This window comes from Aquila chrysaetos, chromosome 24 (assembly GCF_900496995.4).
Source record: "Aquila chrysaetos chrysaetos chromosome 24, bAquChr1.4, whole genome shotgun sequence".
Classification (NCBI taxonomy): domain Eukaryota; kingdom Metazoa; phylum Chordata; class Aves; order Accipitriformes; family Accipitridae; genus Aquila; species Aquila chrysaetos.
In genome coordinates, this window is record NC_044027.1 from 3,053,592 (window position 1) to 3,080,716 (window position 27,125).

General features: G+C 58.8%; 1 protein-coding gene across 9 annotated transcripts in view; it reads right to left on the bottom strand.

The window, feature by feature from the left end:
• Nucleotides 1–489: 489 nt before the first annotated feature.
• TMCC2 (transmembrane and coiled-coil domain family 2) overlaps nucleotides 490–27,125 on the bottom strand; it is a 29,209-nt gene continuing 2,573 nt past the window's right edge. The window contains exons 1-6 of one of the 9 annotated variants that reach the window (XM_041119601.1): nucleotides 17,066–17,126; nucleotides 15,732–16,029; nucleotides 13,403–13,543; nucleotides 4,299–5,233; nucleotides 3,825–3,960; nucleotides 490–3,231 (exon numbers count right to left, since the gene is read on the bottom strand). In XM_041119601.1, coding sequence (XP_040975535.1) covers nucleotides 2,920–3,231; nucleotides 3,825–3,960; nucleotides 4,299–5,233; nucleotides 13,403–13,477 — 1,458 coding nt within the window. In that variant the 5' untranslated portion in view covers nucleotides 13,478–13,543; nucleotides 15,732–16,029; nucleotides 17,066–17,126 and the 3' untranslated portion in view covers nucleotides 490–2,919. Of the gene's footprint in view, nucleotides 3,232–3,824; nucleotides 3,961–4,298; nucleotides 5,234–8,875; nucleotides 9,844–12,695; nucleotides 12,799–13,402; nucleotides 14,145–15,641; nucleotides 16,030–17,065; nucleotides 17,419–20,438; nucleotides 20,946–27,125 lie in introns of those variants that run through there. The other 8 variants (XM_030001219.2, XM_041119602.1, XM_030001217.2 and 5 more) reach the window with 8 other exon arrangements.

Here is a 27,125-nt window from a genome sequence, read left to right on the forward strand (position 1 = left end):
AATCGCCCCCCCTCCCTTTCCTACAAGCTCAGGGGCACCAGCCCCCCCCTCCACACCCTGGGCATCCCCCCCCCAGCCCCTCCTCACTGCTCCAGACATGGTCAGGGGACACGGGGCAGTGCTGCGTTGCAGGCAGGAAGAGGTTAAAACGTTAATTGGGGTGGGGGCCCCCACCCTGCCCCTACACGGCATTTAGGGAGGATGCTCCGGAGCGGCTCCCGGGCTGCCGCCCCCCGCCGGTCCCTCGGTGGCGGAGGCCGGGGGCCCCCCTGCGGCCGCGGGTCCGCAGCGCTGCCAGCTCCCTGCCTGCACCCCTGCCCGCAGGAACACGGATGACCGGCAGCAAAGAGGCTTTTTTCCCCGTCCTCCCCCCACCCCACGCCTGCCTGCAGGAGTGGGGTTCGCAGCGGTGGGGCAGCTGACCCCCCCCCCCCCCCCGCTCCCCGGTTCTCCAAGTCTGGGCTCGGGCAGAGCCAAGCAACGAAGGGATTTCAGACTTTGAAATTTAATTACTCGCTGTTTTGTTCTTACAGATATTTAATGGTGTAAAAGCTGAGCTGGTGCTGGTGCAGCACGCACCTTGTGGGGAATGCGGCAGGGCAGGGAGCTCTGCGGAACCTGAGGACGTGGCAGGTTCCCCAGCCCTGTGCCCGAAAATCGGTGCAGCTCTGGGCAAGCCCGCGTTGCTCAGATGAAGTTCATGGAGGTATGACCGTTTACTCCAGAGAGAATGTGCCCTGGGTGTCACCTGCAGCAACGGGCCGGGCTTCAGGGAGCCTCCGCAAAGGTCTGTACTGTCCCACCTGGGCACAGCCCCTGCTCCTGCGCTGTCCTGCACACTGGGGCTCGGCTGCCTTGTCTCTGATAATAAACCCGTGTCACCTTCTAGATGCCCTTTCCAGTAAGTACAGGGGATGCCTGGGAGCGTGGTCCATCCGTGTGCCCCCAATCCATCACCAGCCAGAGGTACTACTAGGTCCCCTCAAAGCCCTGCTGCCTTGCTTCTCCCCACCCGTGTCTGCTCAGCAGCCAGTTCAGATCCATTTGCCATCTTTCCAGGTCAAAGCAGCTGAATCCCAGCCTGCTGCTGTGCTTCAGAAATAGTGCAGGCTTATCTCCCAGCTGTTCCCCCCCCGCCTCACTCCCCCATGCTGAACTAACTCACAGCGTGTGTGGTTTTTTTGGTGCAAACCGATGGGCTGGGATGCATCTGGTACCTGCTGCCGGGTCTTCGCAAGGACAGCGTGGCCACCTCTTGCTGGGGTCACCCTCTACAAGCCATGGCTCTTCTCCATCCTCGGTCTCCTCCACCACTTCTCTCCTTGCTGATGCATCAGACCCAGCGCCCTGGGGTCAGAGCTCCTGCTCAGAGCTCTCAGCTGTGGCCCCAGGGTACAAACCGGGGTCTCCAGCCCGATGCCCCCCACCCCTGGTTCCTTTGGCAGAGAGCAGGGCTCCTGCAGACACCCACTGCCCCGTGCAGAGCTCCTGCACCGAGCCCCAGCTGGTGGGACGCACTGGGAGTTGTGCCAGCGTGCGAGGTGATGCTCAAGTGCCGAGGGGATGTAGGGAGCCTGATGTGGGGCCACAGACGGGCTTGGCTTGGCCCCAGGAGCACGGGGGAGGTGGGAGAGGACATGCACCTTCCCCTTCACATGCTGGAACTGCCTCTGCCCCTTCTGGTGGACCCCCAACCCTCCCGAGTACCCCCTGCCCCACACCAGCCCTGCGCATCGGGCTGGGAAGTGCCACAGAAAATGTTAAGGGCCAAATTCTCAGCTGAGGCAAATTGGTTCAGGGCCTCCGAAGTCAGTGGAGTGGCACCCATTTGCACCAGAGGAGGATCTGACTGTGCATATACTTTTATATATATATTTATATATATGTGTGTGTATAGATATATTACATAAATATATATGTATGAAATAATTTAAGAAACATCCGAGACAGCATGCTGTGCTCTTGTGTAGGGCCAGGGAGGCTGGGAAGGCAGCTGCTTGCCTCCCCCCGCTCTACCAGCTTTGATTCACAAATGGAAACAGAGTCTTGAATTAAATTAAAAACCGCACGCGCACACACACGCACACACACACGACACGGTGCAGAGGCTGTAAAACTCAGAGGCGTGATGCTGGAAAGTCCAGATGTCCCTGAAGAGATCAGATCAACTAAAGCCAAAGGAGGGGGAAAATAAATAAATGAAGGGAAACCAGCGGAGGGGATCTCACTTGTGCCGGTGCTGTCTCCGGCGTCAGGTCCCCTGTGTCTGCCCAGGCCCCCGCGGGGACACAGGGACAATGTCACAGCCCCGCTCTGTCCTGGCGGGGCTGGGGTGGGGTTGGGAGAGGCTGGTGGGATGCGCATGTCCTGCTGCATTTGCCTTGGACCCGCTTTCTCCTTTGTCACATGCTTTGCTTTCACTCCATCTGGGGACTGAGCTTTTTGCCATCTTGGTCTTCAAGGACAAAAGGGAAAACCCAGCCCCAACTAACCCCTCTCCTCTCTCTGCAGAAAGTTCTCCCAGAGCCAGGTTTGGTCCAGCTCAATCCTTCCCGCCAACAGAAGATCTCTGCAGGAGACCTCCTTCCCATGGACTTTCAGAACAGAATGACATTTAAAAAAAAAACCAACCCAAAACCCCTAGAAAAACCCAGCGCCCCATAAATTACCACTTCCTTCCAAAACTCCTCCTCGTTCCCCATCCTGCCCTCGCCAACACCCCAGAGGACTGACGGATCCCGGCTCCGACACGCTGCGCTCCGAGCGATCGCTGCCGGCTGCAGCGAGGATGGAGGGCCGGGAAAGCAACCGAACCGAGCACGTGAAGAAACAACCCAAAGGCTTTGGACCACCATCCCCCCGGCCCTCTCCTCTGTGGGAAATAGAAAGCCCCCGGGGCTGCAGGGACCGGGCTGCAGATCAACTGGGGAGCAGGACGTGCTCCACAAAGTAGCTGATGGAGTCCCAGTGCTTCCAGAGGAAGAAGAGGAAGAGGACGAGCAGGGCGGTGCTGAGGATGCGCATGCGGGTCTTCATGAGCGGCGTGATGAAGTTGGCGATGGTGGAGACGAAGACGAGCAGCACGGCCATCAGGGCCAGGATGACGTTGATGAACTTGCCCAGCAGCGCCCGAGCGTTGGCGTTCTCCACCCCTTCCAGCTGCACCACCTGCTGCTGTTGCTGCTGCAGCTCCAGCTTGGTCACCCGCGTCAGGCAGGACTCCACCGCCTCCTGCGAGGGACAGCACGTCGGGGCTGGCCAGCGGCTCCGAGGGATGCCCTACGAGGGCTTTCGGTACTTGCCCCGTGCTCTGAGACCTTGCCGCTGCAAAGTTTTACTTGCACAGCTCCGATGGGTGACCGCCTCGGCTCCAGAGGGGTTTCCCTCTGCAAACCCTTGGCCCGTGCGATGCGCAAGGCATGCCCTGTCCCGCTCTGCCTGTGCCGGGAATGGTCTCGGTGCCGGGAGTACCTACCGCAGCAGCGGAGATGACCCAAACTGGGACAGCGGGGACTATGTGTTGGCCCACACGTGGCTCGTAACAGCCCAGCGCTGCAGCCATCTACCCGGAGCCTTGCCCTGCCTTGAGCACCCTGGGGACTTTAGCACAGCGGGGACCCGCTGGGGCACAGACAGGGATTTTGGGGACGTGGCTTAGTTACCTGCTTCTTGCTGTGACAGCATCACAGTGAGGACCTCATCTGGAGGGTGCTAGAGAAAGGGATCCCCATTGCCCACCCTCTTTCCCAGCCCAGGGTCCCTCCTTTGCCCCGTGGATGCAGGGTGCTGGGGGGGGGGGGTGCTGAGCCCTCACGGTCCCCTACCTGGATGTCCCGAGCCCTCTCATAGGACTGGTAGGCCACCTTCTCCTCCATGCTGGCCAGCTCCTGCTTCAGGTTGGTCATCTCGTTCTGGTGCAGCTCGGTGAGGTCGTTCAGCTGCTCCTCCAGGCGCTCGTACCTGTGCACGGGGATGGAGGGGTGCTGGGGTGGGCAGATCTCCCCGCGGACCCCCCTGCCCTCCTTCCCCTGACACCGGGGAAACCACCCGGCCCCTCCGACCCACCCCGCTCCTGGCTGTAGCTGGTTATGGCTGCCAAAGGGAAAGCAGCGCATGACCCTCCACGGGAGCAGGGCTGCTGCGGGGGTCTGGCGGTGAGGAGGGCAGTGGGGGCTGTAGCTCCCCATGTCCCTGGCAAGCAGGGCTTAGCAAGACAAGCCCAGGATGGTGGCCTTGTGGTCCCCAAAGAGCCACCCTGGGTGACACGTGTTGCCACCCCGGCACCCACCCATCCTTACCTGTACCGCTCCTCCTGCAAGCACTGCGTCATATAGGTGTAATCCCGCTGCAGCTGCGCCTTGAGGTCCTCCATGGAGTCTTCCAGGTGTGACTGGCTGTCCTTGATCTCCCGGAGCTCCTCTAGGATGGTCTCGAAGTTATTGTGGTGGCTGTCCAGCGTGTTGGACTTGGGGCTCCCCAAGCCGCCGGGTCCTGCCCCTGAGTTGCTGCCACCGGCCGAGCCGGAGGTGGCACTGGAGCACTCATCGTCGCTGCCGTACTTGGGGCTGGAGACCAGGGTGGCACTGCCGCTGAGAGCCCGTGAAGCCTCCTCCGGGTGCCCGTCATCCAGCGTGTCCTTCAGGTGGGCGATATTATCCGCGCTGCCAAACTTGTTCCGGATGAGGCTGGCGAATTCCCGGGGCTTGGAAACCACAGCGGTGTGGGTGGCCTGGGAGAGACCCGAGAGCCCTCCCTTGACGCCCTCCACCACGCCGCCGCCAAAGCCGCTGATGCTGGAGCGAACGTTGGCACCCACGTCCTTGAGACCCTGGTGCATGTCCCGGAAGACATCCTTGGGCTGCCGAGAAGGACCGTTCTGCTCGATCTCCTTCAGCTTCTTGTGGTAGTGCTCCAGCTTCTTGTGTAGCTGCGCGATGGTCTGCGCCGACTTCTGATTCTTCTTCTCGAAAACCTGCTTGATGCGGGAGGCTTGCTGCTTGTCTGCGTTATTGGCCAGCTTCAGGTACTCGGCCACGTTGTCATCCCGCGCCTCCTGCTCGATCTTGATCTGCTCGGTGATCTTGAGGATCTTCTGGTGCAGGTGCTCAATGGCGGCTTTTGTCCTGTGAGGGTCAGGGGTGCCATCGGGGACGTCCAGGCAGACAGTGCCGTCGGTGTCACCGTGCCCGGCGGTGGAGGGCAGGCTGAGCGCGGTCACATCCCCCTTGTCCAGCTGCGAGCAAAGAGAGAGGAGGGCGATGCTCAACGGAGGGAGCTAACACCCAGGCAGCCCTGGGGAGGGGGCGGGAGAGGAACGGGGCGAGGGGCAGAGGAGGGAGAGGCAGGCAAGAGCTGGGCAGGGGAATAGTTAACCAGAGCAATAGCAAGAAGTTGTTTTTTTTCCGGCTGGTTAAGCATTTCCCAGCCATACCACTACTGCTGGCATCCAGGAATAAGCCAGTTAGAGGGCACAGCGACAAAATAATTAGGGTTTCGGGGCTGGTTTTGGCCAACGGTTTTCAGCAGGGAGCATCCGCCGCCGGGAGCTCGACTCTGACTTTCCGCCCTTGCTCTGTGCGGAGTCGGGCACCCGCGTTTCTGGGCTGCTGGACACCCAGGGAAAAAGGAGCCAGGAGCTAAAACTGGAACCCATCATCAAATCTCCCACAAAAGCAGTGATGAGAGCAGGGATTGAGCAATCCGGAGGTATTTTAGTCTCATTTTCAGACTTTGGCTTTTAGCCTAGAGGCACACAGGAGTTTTTCAGCCGAAGAGAAACTCTGCCAGAACCCCAGTTTGTGAGTGACTCAGGAGCAGCTCCTGATCCCCAGAGAGCAGCAGGCTGCAGGCGCAGGGACCCTTTCGCTTTCTTTTCCAAGGTTTCTCACCTGGTAATGCCAGACTCCTCTTGCAAACACAAGCTGTCACCTAGAAAGTTTGGACACATGCTGGTTTCCATTTTACAGATGGAAAAATTGGAGCTTTGGGAGAGGAAATCACTTGCCTGAGGCCACACTTAAAATCACTGGCAGAGCCTGGATTGCAACCCAGGGTCCTGCCTCGTGCTCTCCAACTCGGGCATGCTGCTTTGCCACTTGAAAAAAAAAATCACTAAATCTTTCCAGTTGCTGGGTTTTATATGCAGATTCTTATGCAAATCTCAGTGGTTGTATAAATGGCTCCTGGCTTCTAATTAAGAGCTGCTTGAAAGTTAAATACTGTTGGCAGACCTGAATAATTTCTAATTTCCATCACACTTTCCCCGAATGACCCCTTAATAGGGATAATGCTGCGAGATCATTACTTAGGAGTGTGTTATCACCAGGAAATGCCTTGCGCGGGAGGGAGGAATGTTCTCAAGATGTTGCTTATAAACACTCCCGTCTGCAGCAGGTCCTGCACGGGGCTTGGAAAAGCAGGGGCAAGTGCTGCCCTCCTGTTATTTACTTGCATCTCCTCCTTCCCCAGCGCTGCTGTCCTGTCGGGAGCCCAGGGGTGTTGGGGCTTCATGTGGGGGTCTCAGCCTCCTCGGGAGACAAAAGCAGACAACCACAAGTTCGGTGGGAGCATCCCCCAGCTCCCTCCCCAAGGTTTTTTCTTCTCTCTCCATTGCAGCAATGCTAAAGCAACCTGGGTCAGGGGCTGGAGGATAAGAGCAAAAGGGAGAATCCAGCAGCCCCCAGCCCGCAGGGAGACACAGGGCAGAGCTGGGAGCTGGCTTCAGTCCAGCTGGAGAAGCACTTTTTAAAAAAAAAATAATGCCCAACAAACCTGCAGAGTTTTCAAACCCTGCTGCCAGGCTATTCTCAGTCTCTCAGCCGGGCTGGGCCCTCCAGTCACCCCACGAAGGGTTTCGCTTTGGTTTCTTACCGAAGGGCAGAAATTAGAAGCAGCGGGAAACAGACCTTTTGCCCAGATGTGCAATTCTCTGTACAGTGAGGGACAAACCGGCCACGGCAAGGGAAAAGGCAGCCCTGGAGATGCTGAAATGGGAAACCCCAGCTGGGCCAGTGAAGGGGAGAAGTTGCTCAAACTTTGTTTCCCAAAAGGGAAAGGTTTGGGAGTCACCCAAACCTTTACCCCTGCAAAGCCGATCTTTTGGATTTATTCATGGGAGTATCTTTGGGAGCACGGGGGGAAGGGAGGGCAGGATGGGTGGTGAACGGCATGGATCTGATGCTGCCCATCCATGCTGACGTGGCTGGGGTGAAATCCTTTCCCCAAGACCCACCAAAAGCTCTGCTCTTTCTCAGACACAGGGCACGTTATAGGAAAGCCACATCAGGTTATTGCTTTGAAAACAACAACCAAAAAAAGACAATACCGATCTCTGCAGTATTAACAGACAGTGCCTGCTAAATCCCAGAAAGCCTAAATGACTGTGCAGTGGATTTAAGCAGGGGATTAGTAAAAGCCACACTTTCCCTACATGCAGAAAACCTTCTGGTAGGCACATCAAAATGAAAGTGCTGTTTTCCAGCGCTTGTTTTCCAGGCAGATTCAGAGGGGAGAGCAGCGGCTGATGTGGGATGCGGGAGGAATGCAGGACGCAGGAAGAAAAATTATTCTTATCAACAGAGTTCAACCCAGGAGAGCTGAGATATGCAAAAGGCTCAAGCTAATAAGCTGAGCAAACAGTACTTAGAGGGCCACGACCGGGCACAATTATGCAATGCTGGTTTATTTGCTGCTGCAGGTTTGATGGAAGAAAGCCCAGGTGGCAGGTGAGGAGCTTGGGGCCCAACAGCTCGCTCGTGGCCGTGTCCCCAGTGCGGGGCTGTGGGTCTCCCGGCACACCCATGACAGGAAGGGATTTAAACTCATTCTTAAGAAATTCCAAAATTATTGCAAAGTTCAGAACAAAACTCTCAAGACACTTACTCATGCCCTGAACTATTCTGTTTTCCATAACCTATAGCCTACTAGGAAGCGCAGTGGATGAGCTAATGCCGTGGCTCGTGCTGCACTGACCCTGAACGAGGACTTTCACTACGAAGCGTGAAAGTGGTTCCCAGCTGAAATACAACACGGGGACAAAACGGCTGTGGGAAGGACCATATGCACATTCAAGCATGGAAAAAATAAGTACCACCGAGCTGTCGAGGGATGCTGGCATTCAGGGCAGACCTGAGGAGCTGCTGCACTGATCCGGCAGCTCCATAGCATGGGTGTCACCGCGCCCCGGTCCCTTGGTGGCTGTGGAAAGCCATGAGGCAGAGGCCACGGCCGGCAGAGAAACGCAGGTAGGCAGCGGACGTGGGGAGGTTGATTTCGGGGCAGTCATTAAATCTGGGTACTTCTGTGGCCCCTCTTCCCCAGAGCACTTTATCAGCGTAATTTGGGACAGCATCCGCGCTGCTAGTTGGTGATTGCAACTGGTGTCCCCAGTCCCGTCCCCATCCCCACGTGCGTTCGCAGCCCCGTGCCTCCCAGAGCAGAGCCGCTATTCCCACCAGACCACGTTACGCACCCCAGGCTTTGAAAATAGAAGCAGGAGCCCTGACTCACACTTCCCACCCTCCTTCCAAGCCTGCAGCAGAGACCGAAGCAGGCAGCCCTGTGTCCCCCTCTGCGCCCTGCCTGCCGCCCGCTCCTGTGCTGTCCCTGGACGGACACAACGGGCCGGCAGCAGCTGCCTCCGTTAATTTACCAGCCTGAGAATAATTTTTCTTACATAACGTAGAGAGGCACGTTAAGGGTTTCAGCTCGCAGCGGAGCTTCCCACCCCATCTTTGCTGCACCGGCACGGATCGTGCCGGTGGGTTTCGTTCACGGAGCGCCAGAAACGGAGGTACCGAAAGCCCCTGCGGGTCTCTCTGCCCATCGCTGTCCTCCTCGCGGTCTTATTCTAACCCCAACGGCTGCTGGGACCTACCTCCATCGCGGGCAGGGCTCGGGTCCCCCAGGACTAGTCGGCGTGGGCTGCTCGGCCGCGTCCCCGCAGCATCCCGGAGCCTGGCAGCGATGTGCGGGCAGCGCTGGCTGCCATGGCAGGGTGCCTGAGCGGGGGAAAGCGGCAGCTGACGGCAGCAAAGTTTCAGGAGAGCAGCAGGGTGGGAGGGAGAAGGATAACCCTCCTGCAGACCCCCCGTCAGGGCTGGCACTGTGTCCCCGGGTGCTTCCCGAAGGCGCAGGGACTGAGCCGATAGCTGCAGCGGGATTGCCGACTCAGGAAATCTGCTGGAGCTGTTTACAGCTCTCAGAGAGTGGAGCTTTCAGGGCTGTAATGCAAAACCCCCCTCGTCCCTGTGGCGGGATATTCACACGCCTCCAGCCCCATACGCCGCCTGTGCCCTGACGCAGGGGGTCGGGACGGGCTGTTGTCATCTGCTGTGTCACACGCCAGGACATAAAGCCCGAGAGAGGCAGGGGGAGGCATGCACAAAGCAAAACCCTGGGTGGGACCGATGCACGGGAAAAAATACAGTTGCCAATCAAGGAGCTAGGCAGCCTGAGGTCAGCAACCAGCCACTTGTGCCAGGACCAGGTGGTGTCTTGGCCCGTGCCGTGCACTGGGATGGAGCCGGATCTGGCCCGCTCACGACACAGAGAGCGATGGGGAAGGTTGCACCGACCCGATTCTGCCACGGGAGAACACGCAATGCACAGAAAACACATCCAGACGACTGACCAGATCTAAGTGCAGTGAGACTTCACGTGCAATTAAAAAGATATTACATGCGACATCCGAAAAGCAAGCAGAGACGACAGCAGGCTCTGGTTCTGCAGAAGCCAGTGGCAGTCCGGAGTTACCCCCCAGGCGCTGTATTTATGCTGGGGCAGTGGAGCTGGTGAGGGGCCAAAGCAAAAGTCCTGGGTGAGAAAGGAGACGCGGAGCTTGTGTGTTTGACTTAGCCCAAACCCGCGGGGTTGCACAGAGCAGAGTCGATGTGGTCAGCGCTGCAGGATCAGGCCTGGATAAGAGCGATTGAGGAAAGCAGAATTCAAGCCCACAGCCTTATGCTGTGCCAGACCAAAGCCCTCAATGTGCCCTGCAGATGCTGGGGCTGTTCGAAACCTCAAACCAACTGTGGCCACAGATCAGAGCATCTGTGCAGCTGCAGACAACAGGCTAAATGAGGAAGGTTCATTTGCAGCTCTCTGGTATAGTTATTTCTCAAAAAAAGCAACAAGAGAACAACAGCTTAGGAAGTATTCTCAGCCACACATTGAATTGTACAGGCTGGACTGATGAGCTGATCGTGACCTAGATGCATGTTTAATGGAGAAGACCGTGCTGCTCCCACAGCTGAGATAAAGCCAAGCACCACTCAGCATCGTGCTTCCCATCGTCTCTCGGGCTGTTCCTACATCCATCTGTGCCCTGGAAGTGTAACCTGCCATGTCGGAGAGGCTCTGGGTGCAACGTTGCACCTCTGAGCTACCCCGTGGTGCACAGCCCGCACAGCGCAGCCAGCACTGCCCGTGCCGGAGCTGGCCCTGCCCTGGGTTTAGCAGCTGGGGCAGGCGGCGCAAAAATCAACCTGACCCAGCATGGATGGATTTGAAAGGTTTGGTTCGACGGCTCCACAAAAGCACCATCCCCAGGTCTCAGTCCCTCTGTATCCTGCCAATGTGAGCTCCCCTAAACCTCGCCACGGACACTGCCCTTGCAACAGCGATGAAGCCTCCCTGCGGGAACATTTCCCTTCCAGGAGACATCGGCTTTGACAGGTCTGGGGCAGGGGCTGCCGCAAGCTGCCTGCGCTGCTGGGCCACGGGAACACGCGTGGCTGCAGATAAGCTGACCAGCGTGACAGGAGGGAACGGGCACAAGAAGCAGCAGCCTCTGCTTGGGCTGCTCTGAGCCGGGAAGGCATTCCCTCAAATCGCCCACAGCCTTTAGCCTGCTGGACCCAGCAGACCCTCCTGGACCAGTGTCGGTACCTACGCTCACTGGTCTCCATGCATCACTGGGTGCTGGGAGCCAGGAGGAGGCAGAGCCGGAGCAGCCCGTCAGGACCGATCTGTGACGCGAAGCTGCCAAAGCACAGTTTGACACCAATAACTAAAATCCTTGGCCCCCTCCAACCCAGGCTGTCACCGCGCCGTGCGCGGCACCCTGCCCAGGGCATCCCCAGCCGTGCCGCCGTGCCTGGCAGGTCTTGATATGAGATGGTGCTTGGGAGCAAGGGACAGGCTGAATCGACCACGCGGCAGCGCAGCTCACCAGCGCTGGCTTCCAAAACCGGTGTTGGCTGCTGGCCCCACGGTGGAGAAGCAGTGCTGGAGGGACCTGGCTGGTCCCCGCACCCCAGCCTGGGGACAGCACAGCCCTGCGCTGACCTGAGCATCCCTGCAGGCTACATAACCCCTATGGGAGTTGCTCCTATACATGGAGCCATTGGAAGCCCCTGTGTTTCCTGGTCCGTCCTCTCGGGAGGACAGGATCTCATAGGCAAAAGACTCCCCTCCCCGTCCGGCTGCGAGTTTGCATGAACAAACTCTGTGCATGCCAGTGCTGAGCCCCTTCCCTGCCCACTGTTTGCAGGCACTGGCAGGGGGCTGTGGTACCATCCACAGCGAAGGGCACAGAGAAGAACAGATTCCATGGTAAGTTAAACCCACCAGGAGCAGAAACCAGCTGTACCTACCATACGGTGCTCAGCTGCGCCGGGGAAGGCAGAGGAAGGAGCAGAGTTTCCTCCCGGTGCCGCACCGACGCTCCGGAGATGTGGGGTACAGCCAGACCCTGTGGGCAACGCCGCAACGCTGCCCACGGGGACCGGTGCTGGCAGCACACACGGCTCCTTGCCGGCGTGGGTAGGAGCCGTGTGTCTCCCGTGGGCCGGCACCGCTCCTCGTCCGTCCCTCCGATCCCACCGAGCTGCCCCAGCGAGGGTGGATTTTGCAGCCTGGCCAAATGCTGGGCTGCGGATGCCTCCGGGCATGACACAGGGCAGGTTACCGAGGGACATTCATCTTTGGTTTAACATCTCTCATAACATCACTTCTCGTTTTAGCACAGGAGGCAGAGGTCACTTCCCATCACTCTTCTGCCGTCTCAGCAGGGCAGGAAAAATCCCCAGCTGCACAAGACACTCTGGAAAACACCCTGCTCCGAGCTCTGCTTGCCATTTCCCTCATTTAAAGCACTGGGGCCAGACCCAAAGCCCATCTGCTCCCCGCCAGCCGCTCGCAGCCATGCTGCAGGCAGCGGAGGGAAGCGCTTTTCGGGGCTGCCAGGCACAGCCCTGCTTCTGTGCTGTGACTTGGTCCTCCCAGCCTCTGGTTAACTGTAGTGGTCCCCCCCCCGAGCTCCCTACGCCTCCTGCCAGCTCCCATCCCCCTGCCTGACCTGCCAGGCTGTCCCTGGCCTTGGGGAAGGACGGAGGAGCACAGATTTCCCCAGAGGAGGCTGAAGAAGTGAGGATTTGATAAACGCCAGGATGCTCAGGATGAGACTTTGCAGGCAGCTTGCTGCAACGAGACCTGGAGAGCATTTTTTTTTATTTACTGGGGACCTCAGGCAGCTTGATTCATAGGAAACCGCCTGTTCTCAGCTCCCCAGTGCAAGGGGAAGGTTAGGGTTAGCAAATAATTGCAGAAGCAAGAATGTCGCCTATTAATGCCCCAGCAAAGCGAGGTGGAGCAATGGCGCAGCATCTCCCTACCACACGATGCACAGCCTCCCTTCCAGGCGATGCAAAAACCCCGCCGCCACGGGAAAAGTGGGGCTTTTGCAAGGAAATTACCCGAGAGGTTGGTGGTGGACTCCCCTTCATCCTTAGCACCAGCTCTGCTTTAGGAGACTTAGTCTGCTGCTCAGAAAGCGGCAGCTATGTTTTTCAGGCCTGGCTGTAAGAGGCAAATTTAAAAATAAATAAACCCCAGCTCCCATGCAAAGGAAATCCCTGGATAGACACAAAAGCACAACACATTCGGTGTGTGCCAGCTCTGAGTGGTGCAGAATCTGGCCCTGAATGCTTACCAAGTCCTGGTCTGAGCACCTCAACTAAGAGACAGGTCACCTAGCAATGCAACACAAACACATGGCAAATTTTGGACCCGGGCTGGCACGGGTGGCAGCTGGGACCGGACTTAGCACAGAAAAGCCAGTACTAAAAAAAGGAGGAAGACCAGCCGAGCTGCACTGGAGTTTCCTCCACTGGGCTGGGAAAGCTGCATACAGATTATCGGGAGCCAGGGTGTTGATACAGGTGAAGAGCTGCAAAGTCCACCGCTTCTTAACCTCACATTCCCGAATGCTTTTGGCGTCCAAAGCAAGCGCCTTCTTGGCTAGGACCTCAACCCTCGCAAGTAGCGGCCGCACAGAGCCCAGCAGCAGCCTGACCTTCGCCTGCAGGTACCACCTTGCTCCTCACCCCTTATTCCTGGACATCCCGAGTCCTTCCCTTGCTGGTGCCTAGGAGCAGGAAGGAGAGCGGAGGGGAGTACTTACAAAGACACCCAGCAGAGAATTTAAGAGCAATATCCTTTTCCCGGCACAGGAGTCGGGTGGATGCGGTTCCGGCATGAGGATGCCCTGGTCGCTCCTGCAAAGCGCCTGGCCGGTGCTGCGCGAGGCGGCCGGATCCTCTCCCTCTGTCATGGCTGCGGTTAAGGAGTCGAAGGGGCAGAGAGGATCGTACGACTGCGTTTGCAGAAGAGGCACTACGAGTCTCTGAGGCAGCCAAGAACAAGCAGCACAAGCTGGTGAGCAGGGAGGGAGCCCGGGGGAGCGGGAACAGGCTGGGTGCCACAGGGGCCGGTCCTGCTCCTCCAACTGTGCTGGGAGAACAAACAGCACCGCCAAGCGCTGCCTGGCCGGGCTGCCTTCCGAACCATGCGGAGAATAAACAAATGAGCCACTGCAGTTCTCCGGTCCCCATTCTGAGCTGGGATGGTGCCACCATCCCACGGGGCTCTCAGTGGCAGCAGGTGGGGACCATGGTCCTGCACGGTACCCGGCGAAGAGCCCCGCATGGAAGGCGGCTGCGTGGGTACAGATGGGCAGATCCCAGGATCCGTCCCTGCTGCCTGCCCTGGGCTCGGGGAGTCCCTGTGCCTCTGTGCCCATCCATACCATGCAGATCCCAGCATTTCCTAATCCGACACCACACTCTCCGCATTGGGGACTGTCCCTGGTGCCCTGGGCTTGCAGGTCACCGGGAGGGACGTGTCTGCAGAGATGATTCAATGACCATCCCTCACAGGTGAAGCTCTTCAGGGCCCTGCCTATGCTTGGAGAATCTTTGGAAAAATTCCTGCTGTTGTTTTTACTGGAGGGAGTAACCCTGGCAGCTTCAGCAATGGTGCTGCTATTTCGCTTGCTGGGTGACACAGCATTAAAACCACAAGCAGCACCCCCAGCCCATGCTGCAGCTGGGTTTCGACACCTCTGACAGGGTGCTTGTGCAGCCGGGAGGGATTTTGGCAGCTGTTGTATGAAGGGTTTGAGAGGGAAGGCAGGGAGAGGCAGAGCCGCAGCAAGGCGAGGTGTCACAAGGCAGGACCCTGCTTTGCTCATCCTGACTCAGGAGCCAAATCCTGCTCTCAGCTACAACCCAGCCGCCTGCCCACGGCGGCAGGGGATGGGCAGGAGAGATCGCGGCATGGATACAAACCTTGCTCCCCCAATCCTGCCCTGTCCACCCTGAGCATCCACCCCGCACACCAGCTGCCCGCTCGACCCAAATCCCCCCGGTGCAGGCGGCAAGGCGGCGTTTGCGATGCCTGCCTGTCGGGGAGCGGGAGCTGCTGGTGGGCTGGAAACAACAGCCATATGTCAACGAAGGCTGAGGAACACGATGTCTTTTGCTAGGGGGTGAATCAGTATGAGAGTCTGATATTCTTCTTCGCCTGAATTAATTAAGCAGCAATCTCGGGTATCTTTGTCTTCACAGCTATTATCTGCTTTTCCCAAAGTGCTCCTCGAAGCACCATCCCAAGGGGAGTGAGAGAACGAGTTCCCACCACCCCCCTTTGCTCACAGACTCTCATTCCCCTGTGACACATGGGGAGGTGGAAGTAGAGAGGTGGGAGCCGACCTGGATGTGAGTACTCTCATACCTCCAGTTTTGTGAAGCTCGGCGGGGCTCAGTTTGCAGCTGAGGCCAGCAGTTCCCCCTGAAAACCCTGGGCACTTGTGGGGTCTCTGCACACCGGTACCCCCTCGGGACCCTGCTCGGATGCCGAGGGGATGCCCAGCTATGGGGCCGCGGGGCTGCAGGGAGGGCAGCTTTACACCATCGTTCCTTCTATTCACTTTTGCAGTCACCGCTGGCCTATTTTAGCTCCTTCCTCTGGGACTTTAAACCAGAACTCGCCCGGAATTTGGGTGGGAGGGGAGGATGTGCTTTGCCTCCGTCAGCAAATCCTCCTAAAGAGATGCAAGAGACTTCACCCAGTGCATGGAAATGTTGGCCCTGGTTCCCAGCTGGGGAAAGCAAGGCAGGGAGTGAGGGGAAAACCCTGCCTGGGTTAGACATGTGGGAAGAGCAACCAAAGCAGTGAGACTCGAAGGTCCTGCATCCCCTTAGCTCCTGCCAGCTCCTCGGGGATCCTTAGGTGCTCAGCACCTCCAGAGAGCAGGCTACCTGCTCAGGAGCTCAGCTTCAAGCTTCTGGTTTTAGGATCGCTGGCCCCAGCGCCACAAAATTCCCATCGAAAGTGAGTTTTAGGGGCAGCAAAGCACTTACCAGCATCCCACCATCCGAGCCACCCCAGCACGCCCGGCCGACCTCCCTTGCTACCACCGCGTCCTCACCCGCCGCAGGGAGAAAGGATACTCAAGAAGTGCCATGGAGCAAACCCGGATTCCTACCGGCAAGTCCCCGGCCCTGGGGCATCTCCCCTCCGAGCTGGAGCCGGGCTGGGGCTGCTCAGCACCCTGACGGGCCGTGCTGGCCCTGGGGGGTCCCGGCTGGGCTGCGCAGAGTCCCCATCCCTGTCCCCGTCCCAGTTGTCGACTGAGACCAGTTCTGGGTAACCGGAGCCGTAGGAGGCGAGAAATCACGTCCCCGCCCTGAAACCGAAGGCGGTCGGATGCCAGCGCGGCCGGAGGGAGCCAGGGCTGAGCTGGACAGACTGAAACCAGAAAGCAAATGCCCGGACAGGGGAGACGAACTTTGCCTGATGACCCTGAGCCGCTGGGGCGAGGGCTGAGCTGTCCCGCAGCCTCCTGGCCACCTCTCGCCCAGGTCCCTCCATGCCCATGGGCCACAGCCGCCCCCGGAGTGGATGTTCAGAAACCGCTGGTTTCTCCCCACTGACTATAATCCATCTCGCCCTGATATAGCCACTGACCCGGCGAGCATCTAAATTTAGCAGGATGAATCTTGCCCTGTGTTTGGAGGGCTGATGCCCTTGAGGCAGCAGGACGGTGGGGAGGGGGGCCATAAGGACGGGTCCCCCCCTGCGAGACAGAGCCCCAGGACGCTGCGGACCACCTCCCGCAGAGACCGGGCAGGCGGCAGGGGACCGGGGGGAGGAGACGGGAGCAGGGAAACGGCACGCTTGGGCTACGAGCCCACAAATAAGCGCGACTCGCAGCCGCACAGCGGCCGGCCTGGCCCGCGAGCCCAAAGCTGAGACGGGGCACGAAGCCCCCCTGCTCCCCCCCATTCCTCCCCTGTGTCTCACGGGAGAAGCAGCCGTTCCGGGAGGCCAAGGCGGCTGCGAGAGGGGCACGGGGGGGGGGGGCCACGGGCCACAGCGGTGGCAGCTGGTGCTGTCGCTTGCGGAGGGACGCCGAGGGCAGGCGGGCAGGGAGCCCGGCCGGGGTCCGGCCCCTCGCACCCCGCGGGGGGGGGGGGATGCTCCGCGGGTCCGAGCTGCGCTGCCGGCCGGGGCTGAGCACTTGGCACTCGTGACACTTGTGAGCGGATCCCTCAGGGCTGCCGGGGAGAAGCCGGCGGGGGGTGCGCACAGACGGACGGACGGACGGACGGACGGACAGACACCCGTGCGGGCCGGTGCGGTAACGCTGCCCTCTAACGGCCACCGGCCCCGCGCCCAGCCCGGTCGCACGGGCTCCCTCCTCTGCTCGGTGTGGGTTGCGGGGGGGGGGGACACGACACACTCGGAGGGGCCCCCGTGGCCCCGGCCTAACGCAGGGGCTCACCTGGACGTGGACCATGCCGCAGTCCTCGCAGGCGTCCGCGCAGCTCCCCGGCAGCACCAGGCACAAAACCCCCCGGCCGCCCCGATCCCCCAACGGGGATGGGGACGGGGTCCCCCCCGGGATGCTCTGCCCCGCCAGCACCGGTGCTCGGTTGGCCCCACCGCCACGGGGGATCGGGGTCTGCGGGGAGACCCCACAGCCGCTGCTGCCGGTGCCGGGGCCTCGGCGGCCGTCGCGGTCGGTAATGCCCATCTGCCCACCTCTCCCACAAAGCGCTGGCGGGTCACCAGGAGGAGATTAGTGAGATAAGGAGAAAGCTCTCTAGCTCCCATGGCCACGCGCGGTCCCTGCCCGCAGCCTCCCCCTGCCACAACCGTGCCGCTGCCACCACCGCCGTCACACGTGCCACCGGGTCCGCAAGCCGGCACGTCCTTGTATGAAACGCCGACACCGGCCACGTGCTCCCTCGGACATACCGACACCAACGTACGCCCCAAATATGCCACCTCGCTTTGGCTAAGCGAGCCACGCACGATGGGACATACGGGAGAGTGGCTGCTTGAAACGCAGAGGTGCTCCTGGCCGTTGTTGGTACCTGGAGCCCCGGAGAAGTGGCTCCCCCAGCTCACCGGTGAGCGGAGATCTGCCAACCGGCTGCGGTTCTTGGAGCAGAGTCAACATACAAAACCTTAGTCCCAACCCATGTGCAATTGCCGGTGGGAGGCAGGGGACATCCAAGTCATCCCACCCTCATCGGGAGCTGCTCTTTGCACGCACAAGGTGGGCAGAGCGCGGTGTGGAAGGCTGGGGAGGGGAAGCCACGAACACATGTGCTCCAGGTGGGCATCACCCTGCAAAGCAAAGCCTTGTCCCCAGCGTGTGGCACAGGTGACAGCCCTTTGCTGGCCACCCCCAGCCCCAGCTGGGGGTTACTGCTTGGCGATGCTCGGGGCACAGGGCAGCTGCAGGTGCGGGCAGCGTGTGGGCAGCGCAGGGGCACACGAGGCATCTCTCTGGTTACACCGCGAGCCCCAGCTGGAACCGGTGCCAAATGCCCAGACTGTGCCGTAGTCCCACTCGCCTCCTCCAGCCACCCCATCTGGCCCCTGCTGCCACAGTGCCCCAGCGGCTGCCTCTTCAGGGGACTTATGGGGTGCAGGGGGGAGGAACCGTGTGTGCCCGGCCCTGGCAGGGCAGAGGGTGGCCCGGTGCCGGTGGGGACCGCAGGGCGAGGAACCGGTACAGGTGAAGGTAGGGAAGGGAAAACTGCAGGAACCTAATTAAGAAAAAAAAAAGGGGAAAAAAAAAATCAATAGCGGTTCAAAAAGTGCTTGTTGAGGCTGAGCGATCCCTCGAGGGATTAATCCAGCGTGCGCTCAGGCCCTTATGCAACGGATGGAAAATGCAGCATGAAATTTCTGGGGCAAAAATGGCTCTTTCACAGGAGCTTTGTGCACCCCCTGGGGCGGTGGCTTCCAAACTGAGGGTGAAATGGGGAGGAGGTGTCTGACCCCGGCAGGACAAGGCAGAAGCGATGTGAAGCGATTGCTGGCCCAAAGCCCCGGTGCAAACCTGCCTGCCAGGGTCTGGCAGAGCCGTGCCCAGGGCACGGCAGCACCAGCCATCCCCGTGGAAGAGGAGCTGGTTTGCTGCGGGCAGGAGGCTGGGTTTCCTGAGGGCTGTGGAAAAATAATACGGCATGAGAATATCACATAGCTCTTCTTTCTCCAAATAGGTTATTTTTCCACTGCCTCACAAAGGCCCCACTATCGCCTCTCTTCTTATTACTCTTTGTGTCATATGCAGTTAATTATTCATCCCCTTTCGGCACGGACCCACTCTGCTCTTGCCTCCCTCCGGGTGCTTCTGTCCTGGTGCAAACTGCCTTGGCTCGAAGCTTCGGCCGTAACCCCAGAGGGCTCAGCGGGACCAGGCTCCTTGCAAGGCCCATGCCACGGGTCAGACAGAAGAAATTTTAGCTGCAGATGCTTAAATTAACAACTTGAATGGCTCCTGGCCCTGCTCAGGCACTTGGTCTGGGTGCAGCGTGCTGGCAGGGAGGAGCGGGGACTGCCAGGGAAGGGTCAGGGTGCTCTGATTTGCAGAGAGTAAAGTGGGGAGAGGAGGACCTGGGCAGCCGTTTCTTGCAAAGCTGCTGATTTAATGATGTGTTTATCCTCTGGGACCAGATTCCCATGTCCCGGCGGTGGCCTCGTCCCCACACGGCTGTGCCAGGGGAGCAGCGCTGGCACCCGCTGCAAGCTGCGAGCGTCAGCTGCAGCTCGGCGCTGAAACTGCCGAGCGAAAACAGAAAGAAAAAGTATCTGGTTGATTCTTTTTCCATTAGCTCAGAGGGCACCAGAAGTCTCCAGGTCAGATTTCCCTCTCGGAGACTTGGTGCCAAGGAGAGAGGAGCGGCTGGCGGGGAGGGCGCATGGGAAGCATCGTCCCCAGCCCCTGCGCCCGCTGGGTCCCACGGCTTGGGGGGAGTGCAGGGACCTGACACCCCCACTGCTATCCCACCCTGGCAGCTCTGCCCAGCCACTGCCACCCTATTACACAGCTATTCCTGTAAAAGCCACCCAGGCACCCACCCAAGAGCCCCTGCGGGGTGCTGGAGCCTGCCTGGCCATTTCCCCACCCCAAACCCTACCGTTTTGCCAATTCACTGCTGGCATTTTCCGATAAATTAAAAAAAACAAAGAGGATGCATCTAGCCCTCAGGGCTGCAGAGAGTGGTTTTAAGAGCGTGACCCCCCCCCCGAGCTCCAAAGACCAAGGAGAGAAGCCGACACAGAGAATCCCACCAGCACCCGGAGCACCTCTCACCGCTCGCACCGTGTCCTCAGCATGCCGTGCCACTGCGCTAATCTCAGCTGTTTCATAATTAACGGGACTAAACGCTAGATGGAAATACCATCCACTCTATTAGCTCTGCACAGAGCGTTTCAAAAATCACTTTAGACGGGACCAATTTGCAGCCGCCTGGCCGAACCCTTGTAGACGCCCGGCTCTGGGCTACCCGGGATCCCCTCCGATTCCGCGCCGGGCATCCCACCCCACTGGCACAGAGCTCTTGCCAAGTCCCTTTCATTCTCCCTCAAATCCCACTCTGGGAATCGGACCGGGGCACGTCCCTGCCTCACTTTCCCACGAGAGGAGCATCAACACCAGCAGCCTCCGGACCCGGCTCGCTCCCGGGCAGGGGCTGCCATCCACCGTCCCGCACACCCAGTGCCACCAGTGCTGCCCCGAGGGCCGGTCTCCTCCCGACAGCGTTTTGGGGTGCTCCGCACCCAGTCCGGCGCCAACCCCCCCAGCATGGGCTCGTGCCCCCCAGCCACCCAGGGGTGTCCCCACGGCGCAGGTCTACCTTATCGGCCAGGCACTCGGTGTCCTCGGTGAGCAGGTAGACGGCCCCGCTCTCGGCCAGAAGGATGGCGGTGTCAGTGGTGGAGGAGGACCTGGGGCGGCCCTGGTGCTGATGCAGGATGGCGGTGAGGCTGCTGTCCTGGGGGGCCTTGCGGACGAGGTGGGGGCTCCCTTTCTGGGGCTCCAGCGAGCTGCTTTTGGCCCGCCGGCTGCCGCTGTGCAGGCTGGTGCCGCGCTTGATGGAGGGGCGAGAGCGGATCTGCTGCAGCACCCGGTTGAAGGCGGTGGGACGCGCCGGGAGGTCGTGCAGGGACATGGCGTAGGAGACGCGGTGCATCTCCGGGGACCGCTCCTTCTCGTCGGGGGAGTCGTGGTCGGACATGCCGTAGTGCGGCGGCAGTGAGTCCTGCGAGTTCTGGTGCTCCCGCTCTCGCGACCGCCGGCGGCTATGGAAAAGGTGCTTCAGGCCATGGCCGAACATGGAACCTTCGGACAGCTGCTGGATTTTCTGCAGGAGAGGAGAGAAAACAATCCCTGTTACTCTCAGGAAGGGATGGCATCGCCCCACTTCAGCACACGCAGCTCTGATGGACGGTGCCCACGCTAGCACCGAACCGAAACATGAAGCTCGAGGGCTTAAAGAGCTTCTGGAGTGCTCTGGGGACCCCACAGCAGCCCAAAGGGATCTGCAAAAGGGAACAAGCCCTGCTGCCAGCACTGCGCTTTATACCTGTGGAAAAGCATTAAACATTAGTGGCCATTTGATGGCATGCAGGGCTGAGCACGGTGGCTCGGGACGGCTCAGGTATGCAGCTCCAACAGCATTCCCCACGCCAGAGAGAGGTCTCCGATGAGCGCTGGCTACCCCTAAAAGAAGCAAGAGGAGCAGAAAGACCCTTCACAGCAATGGAGGGAGGAGGGTGCCTGCTGCAGCCAACGCCACGTGCTGCACAGAGACCCCGATCCTGCAGGCAGCGGGGATGGAGCAGCCTTTTCCCTAGCTAGAAAAGCCAGGGTTGCTCCCAGACCTGAAGCCTCGGCCACCGACGCACTGCCAAGAGCCACCTGCTCTCCGAAATGTGCTCTGGGAAGGACCGGGGAGGGCTTTTCCCTGGGGGATTTTCCATGGCCTCCGAGAGCAGCACGGACCAGGCTGGCCTCGCTTATGGGGGTGAAACTGCAGCTCGTGGCCCAGTGCCACCAAATCCAGTCCCTGCTGGGCAGCAACCGGTTTCCAGCAGGAGATGGGGGCATGCAGCTCCCCGTACCCACGGGTCTTTCTCTCCCAGGGGGCTGAGACTCATGTTCCCACAGAGCACACGGCTTTTCTCGTGACGGCTCCTGGGAATCGGGGTGGATGCTAGCCGCGGCGAAGTCATGCAATATGGATGGTGGAACAGATCGTGCTCTTGATTACAGCCGGGTCAGCCTAGAGCGGTTTCCCCGCAGTCACTGGAATGCCCAGATTTGCATCCATGAGAGATTTTGGCTGGGTGCCCTCCGCAGTCCCCTGTGTGTGGTTGAACACGGGCAGCGGCGTGGGCAGCAACTTTCGGCATCTGCAAAGGGGTCAGCAGATCTCTGGTCCATCACGGCTCCCAGGCAGCCAGTAAACGACCTGGGGACATCGAAAGATCCTCTCGCCTCCTGAAGAAGCCTCAGCTACCAGGACCCCAGCAGATCACAAGGTACGAGTCTGCCCTGTTGCTCTCTGTCTCGATTTTGGAGTTAAGCTGAGCACCCTACCTTTGAGGACGCCAGTCCTGACCCTGCTGACGTTCAGGGGCATTTCGCCACTGATTTACCGCGGCTGGGATTCTCCCCAGGGATGCTGGTTCCCGTAACTGCGGTGCTACCATTAACTCATGCTTGAAAACCAGCGTTGAAGCAGGCACAGAACTGGGAGCTACTTATAGCCCCAGCGGATGCTTGGCAAAAGCCCCAGCTTTTAGAAAAGCAGTGATGTTTGAGACACGACCTCCTGGAACTGCAGACTGTGGAGGATTTCATGGCCATACAGAAAGGACGACTCCTAAAAATCCCAGACATTAAAGCCACAAGGTCCAAATCCACAAGGGCCTAATTCTCATCACACCTGTAATATTGACAAGGAATCAGCAATTAGATCCTGTGTCACTAAACACCGTAGGCAAACCCTTTAATCCTTCTGTTATCCATTCATAATGAAAATTTCTATCCTTTTGGTTTTTCCTAGGAAATACATAATAAATCTACAGTGCCAAATTGCTACTTCAGGAAATAGTGATTTAAATTTTATTCTATTCATAGGGTCTCTATGGAAACAGAGACAGCATTAGATAGGTAATAACTATAAACCCACAGATTTCTACCATCAAGGGTATGGCATACCCTCGGATGCACAGTTAGCCCTTTAGAAGGTCCAAGTGAAAAGAAACGACCAACTCCCTCCCTTGAGGATAATGAAAACAAAATAAAAGTGAAGCTGGCGATAAAGGAGAGGATGTTTTTCCAGCACTAGCCTGAAGGTGGAAGCCAGCTGCCCTCAGGGGATTCTTGGCCCAACAGCTCGATCTGATAGAAATTCACCTTTTAAAAGAAGCTCTCCCCAGGCCCTTTCCAAGTTTTCCTGAAAGAAACTTTCCTGGGCTCTGCAGGTAGGGCTCCCGGCGGGACAGTAAGGAATCTGCACGGGAAAAGGGGGGAGGGCAGCAAAAAGAGGAATCCCAGCCCTGCTGTTCTGGGCTTGAACCCCACCAGATCGACAGCTTGTCAAGAGAAAGGCTTGCCTACATTAGAGAGTTGTCAGGAGTGGTCACCACAAACAAGCCATTCTGCAATGCCTATTGCAGAGAATTTGTTGATATAAAAACTCTGTTTTCTTATGTTACTCCGGGATATTACTGTACTTCCAAAGCAGAGGCATTTTTCTGGCATGAAACTACTCGTGGCTCAGAACAGAGCGTCTGCACGGGCTATTTTGGAACAGCCATTGCTTAATAACTGATGCAATGGATACAGAGATTAATTTCTCAGTGTAGACAGCTGTAAAACACTAAGATCAATACAAAAATATCTTTATTTCTTTTGTCTCTTTCATTAATGCAGCCAGTGTCTCTTGCTCGGCAGCAGGGACTTGTTTCTGCGGACTTCAAAGGAGCGGCTCCTGCTTCACGTCCCCCGTAAGTGGATCAGTTTGGCACAAGGTTTGGCTGAGCACAGCTCTGGGCTGATCACGGTCGCACTCTCTGCCTCCTTCTTACATGTTTATCCACTGATGGAAACTAATCGCGAAAATGTGAGAAGCCAGGAGGGGTCTGCACGACCCACCCTTGTACCCATCCCACCACCCTGCCTGCACCGAGAGCAGAGTCCCAGCCTTGTGGGGACACCACGGGGACAAGCCACGCCTGGCCAAGAGCTGAAAAAAAACCATTTTAACCCAAACCAACATATCTCGCAAGAAAACAGTGACTTGGATGACTGTTTTGACTGGGACGCTGCTCTTAGGCAATGTCCCATGGGAGAGCCAGGTGCTGCCCTTGCCCGCTGTGGCAGGGATGCGCATCCCCCCGCCTGCTCCGGCCGTGCCGGGCTCTCCAGGGCTGGTGTTCCTGCCGCTGCCAAACGGCCACGCAGCCTCAAACCTCCCAGTTTCTCACTAAATGGTTTACCAGCTCTGCCCCAACATCCAAACCTCTTACTCGGCTTTCAGACATGTAAGGAGGGGATCTTGTTGCCATGACCTTATAGCACAGCCACGTGCTGTGAAATCCTGCTCAATTATTATTATTATTATTAATTATTTATATCCCTGGCCTGCCCAGAGGCTCCAGCCAAGACTCTGGAGCCCTTTGGAGGCATTGCACAGACACAGTGGAAGACTGTCCCATCACATCCCGTCCCTTCCCATCTCATCCCATCCCATCCCATCCCATCCCATCCCTTCCCGTCCCATCCTGTCCTGCCCTGTCCCATCCCATCCCATCCCATCCCATCCCATCCCATCCCATCCCGTCCCATCCCGTCCTGCCCTGTCCCATCCCATCCCATCCCATCCCATCCCATCCCATCCCATCCCATCCCGTCCCATCCCGTCCCACCCTATCCCACAGCACTCCATATTTTAAGGCACGGGGGGAGCCATTCCCGCAGTGGGCAGAGACAGGGAAGGCCACGCCACCGAGCAGCTCGCAGCCCCGCAAACAGCCGCAGGACCCCGGGAGGTCCTGCTCACCCCCGCACGGGGTTTCTAGTCCTCCTGCTGCTTTCTCCGGCTGATCCTCCCACGGGTCCCCAGCAAGGGGGTCCTACCACCACCCAGCACCCCATTGCCAGCAGCCAGGCTGGGGGCTGGGGGCAGAGTTGTCCCCCCAGGGTGGCAGCCAGCCCAGTCGCCCCTCGCAGCCTTATCTCACACCAGCATCCCGAGCCCCCGTTCTGCCGCTCCTCCTGCTGCCACAAACGCCAAGGAAAACGTATAGATGTTCTAAAATGGAAAATAAAGCACTCCCCCACACACGCTTCTCCTCCCGGGGACAGGATGAGAGAACAAACATGTGACAAACGTTAGTCATGTTGTTTAATGCACTACCAAAACGCTATAGTGACACGCAGTTCCTTAAACTCTCTCCGGAATAACATCTGCGGGGCTGGCACCAACTGCCCAGGTGTGGCTCCAGCTGGGGGGGCTGCAGACCCCCGCCAGCTCCCGACGTCGGTGGGTGGCATTTGCAGGGCAGATGTCTGCTGCCGGTGCTGAGAGGAGCCAGATGTGCTGCCGGGGGAGTAAGACAGCGAGTGGCAGCCCACGACTGCTTCTTCCACGGCTGTCACCTCTGCCTCTCCTGAACTGGCTGCGGGGATGCCAAGTGCTGCAATTCGGTGGGAAGCAAGGATGGGGACCCTGGGGGGGGTCAGATCTGGGGGGGGGGCTGGGACCGTAGGCAGTTAGGCACGGAGCGCTTGGCCTCAGCCGAGCAGCCCACACCAACATGAGCGTGTGTCTGCTGGGAAGCATCACACAGCTCCCGGGACGGCAGCACACCCCGGCCTCGGCTCTCGCCCCTCCATCGTGCCTGGCACAAACCCTGGGGAAATACGCTGTCCTCCTGGCTACACCCTGCCCGGGAGGATGCTCTCCTCTCCCTGGGGGGCTGGGGGGTCCCAGCGTGCAGCTCCGCAGCAGCGAGAGTGGGGACCCGCTGGGGTCCCTGCCAGCAGCCCGGGAGCTTTTGATGAGCGATGCCCCGGGGAGATGATGGATGCAGCCGCTCCAGGGACCGTGCTGCTCCTGCTCGAGCTGCTTGACGACAGCTCCATCCCACTAACCGCAGGGGAGCCGGCTCACCTTGGCGGTGTCCTTTCAAGACCAAAATATGCCTGGAAAATTGTTCGTGCGAGGGATTAAATATAAATGTACCTGAGGGTTTAGAATAGGGGCTGGCGACCTTTACGGAGAGGAGTCGTCCTCCGCATCCTCCCTGCAGAGAGCAGCCTGCACAGGCACTGCCATGAGGGGGCCTCTGAGCCACACCAGGGGTTCTCCACCCCCAGACCCATCCCCTTGTAGCGAGGGACCTTTGAAAAAATTAAACTGGCTGAGTGGGTTTGACCTGCTACGGGAGGTTAATGCTTCACCCTGTCCCCTCCAGCCACCCCTGTCCCAACCCCATTGCTCAGGGCAGGACCTGTGCTGGGGACTGAAGGTCCCGTGGTGGGACGTCCCCTTGTCCTTCATCTTCCTCCTCCCCAGGAGAGGCTCCCCAGCTCCGGGAAGCCCAGGGGAAGCTTTTTGTCCATGGATGTGGGGTTTGGATCAGGCCCTGGGAAGAGGGAAGAGCTTAGGCCAGTGCCTCTGGACTCCTGCTGATCTTGGCTTTCAGGTTCAAAGGAGAGAAAGGTGGGAGCCATGAAGACCAAGATCGTGAAACTGGAGATGGAAATTGTCAGGCTTCAACTTTCAGCCCTTGGCCAGATTGGCCCATTTGGGAACAAAGAGAGAAACAGAGAGCCAGGGAAAACACTCAGCTCTGAGATGCTCAGGGAAAGTGGGAGTGGGACTAAGCGGTGAATGCCTTGGTGGTGGGATGCCCCGGACACCCCAGCAGCCACGAGAGGCTGATGTCTCCTTCTGCAGTGTTTTGTATGGATCCAGTCACTCTGCTGCAGAGCACAGAAATCCCTGCCACCCAACATATTTTTGAGCAGAACTATGTGTCATGCATCTGCTTTGCTCCTTGCCAGAACTTATTTTTTTTCTCTTTTCCCCTAATGGAGCCCTCGCTCTCGGCAAAGGAGCTGGAGCCAGGGCTGGGGAATGGAGAGCTGCTGCGGATCTGCCGGGCTTAGGGGATGGAGATGACACAAGGCAGCCTGTTGTTTCCAGGTTGCCAACTCAAATCCATCTTCGGCTGGCAGCAAACAAAAGTTTACATCTGATGCTTGTTCACTGTCCACGGGGAGACGAACGTGTGGGTCTTGGTGTGTGGCACCATGCCAGCCTGGGGACAGCAGAGGGGCCAAGGACCGGCTTGGTTGAACCCACCCCACCGTGGGGAATGCAGTGCAGCTCCAGAGGGGGTTTGGGGCAGGAAGACTTTAAGATTGTATTAATGATGCCACTAATTGTAGCAACAGGAGACAAAGTGGCTGAATCGGTGGTGTCTGTGGCGGGGCCAGGCAGAGCGCCCAGCTCTGCTGCGGAACC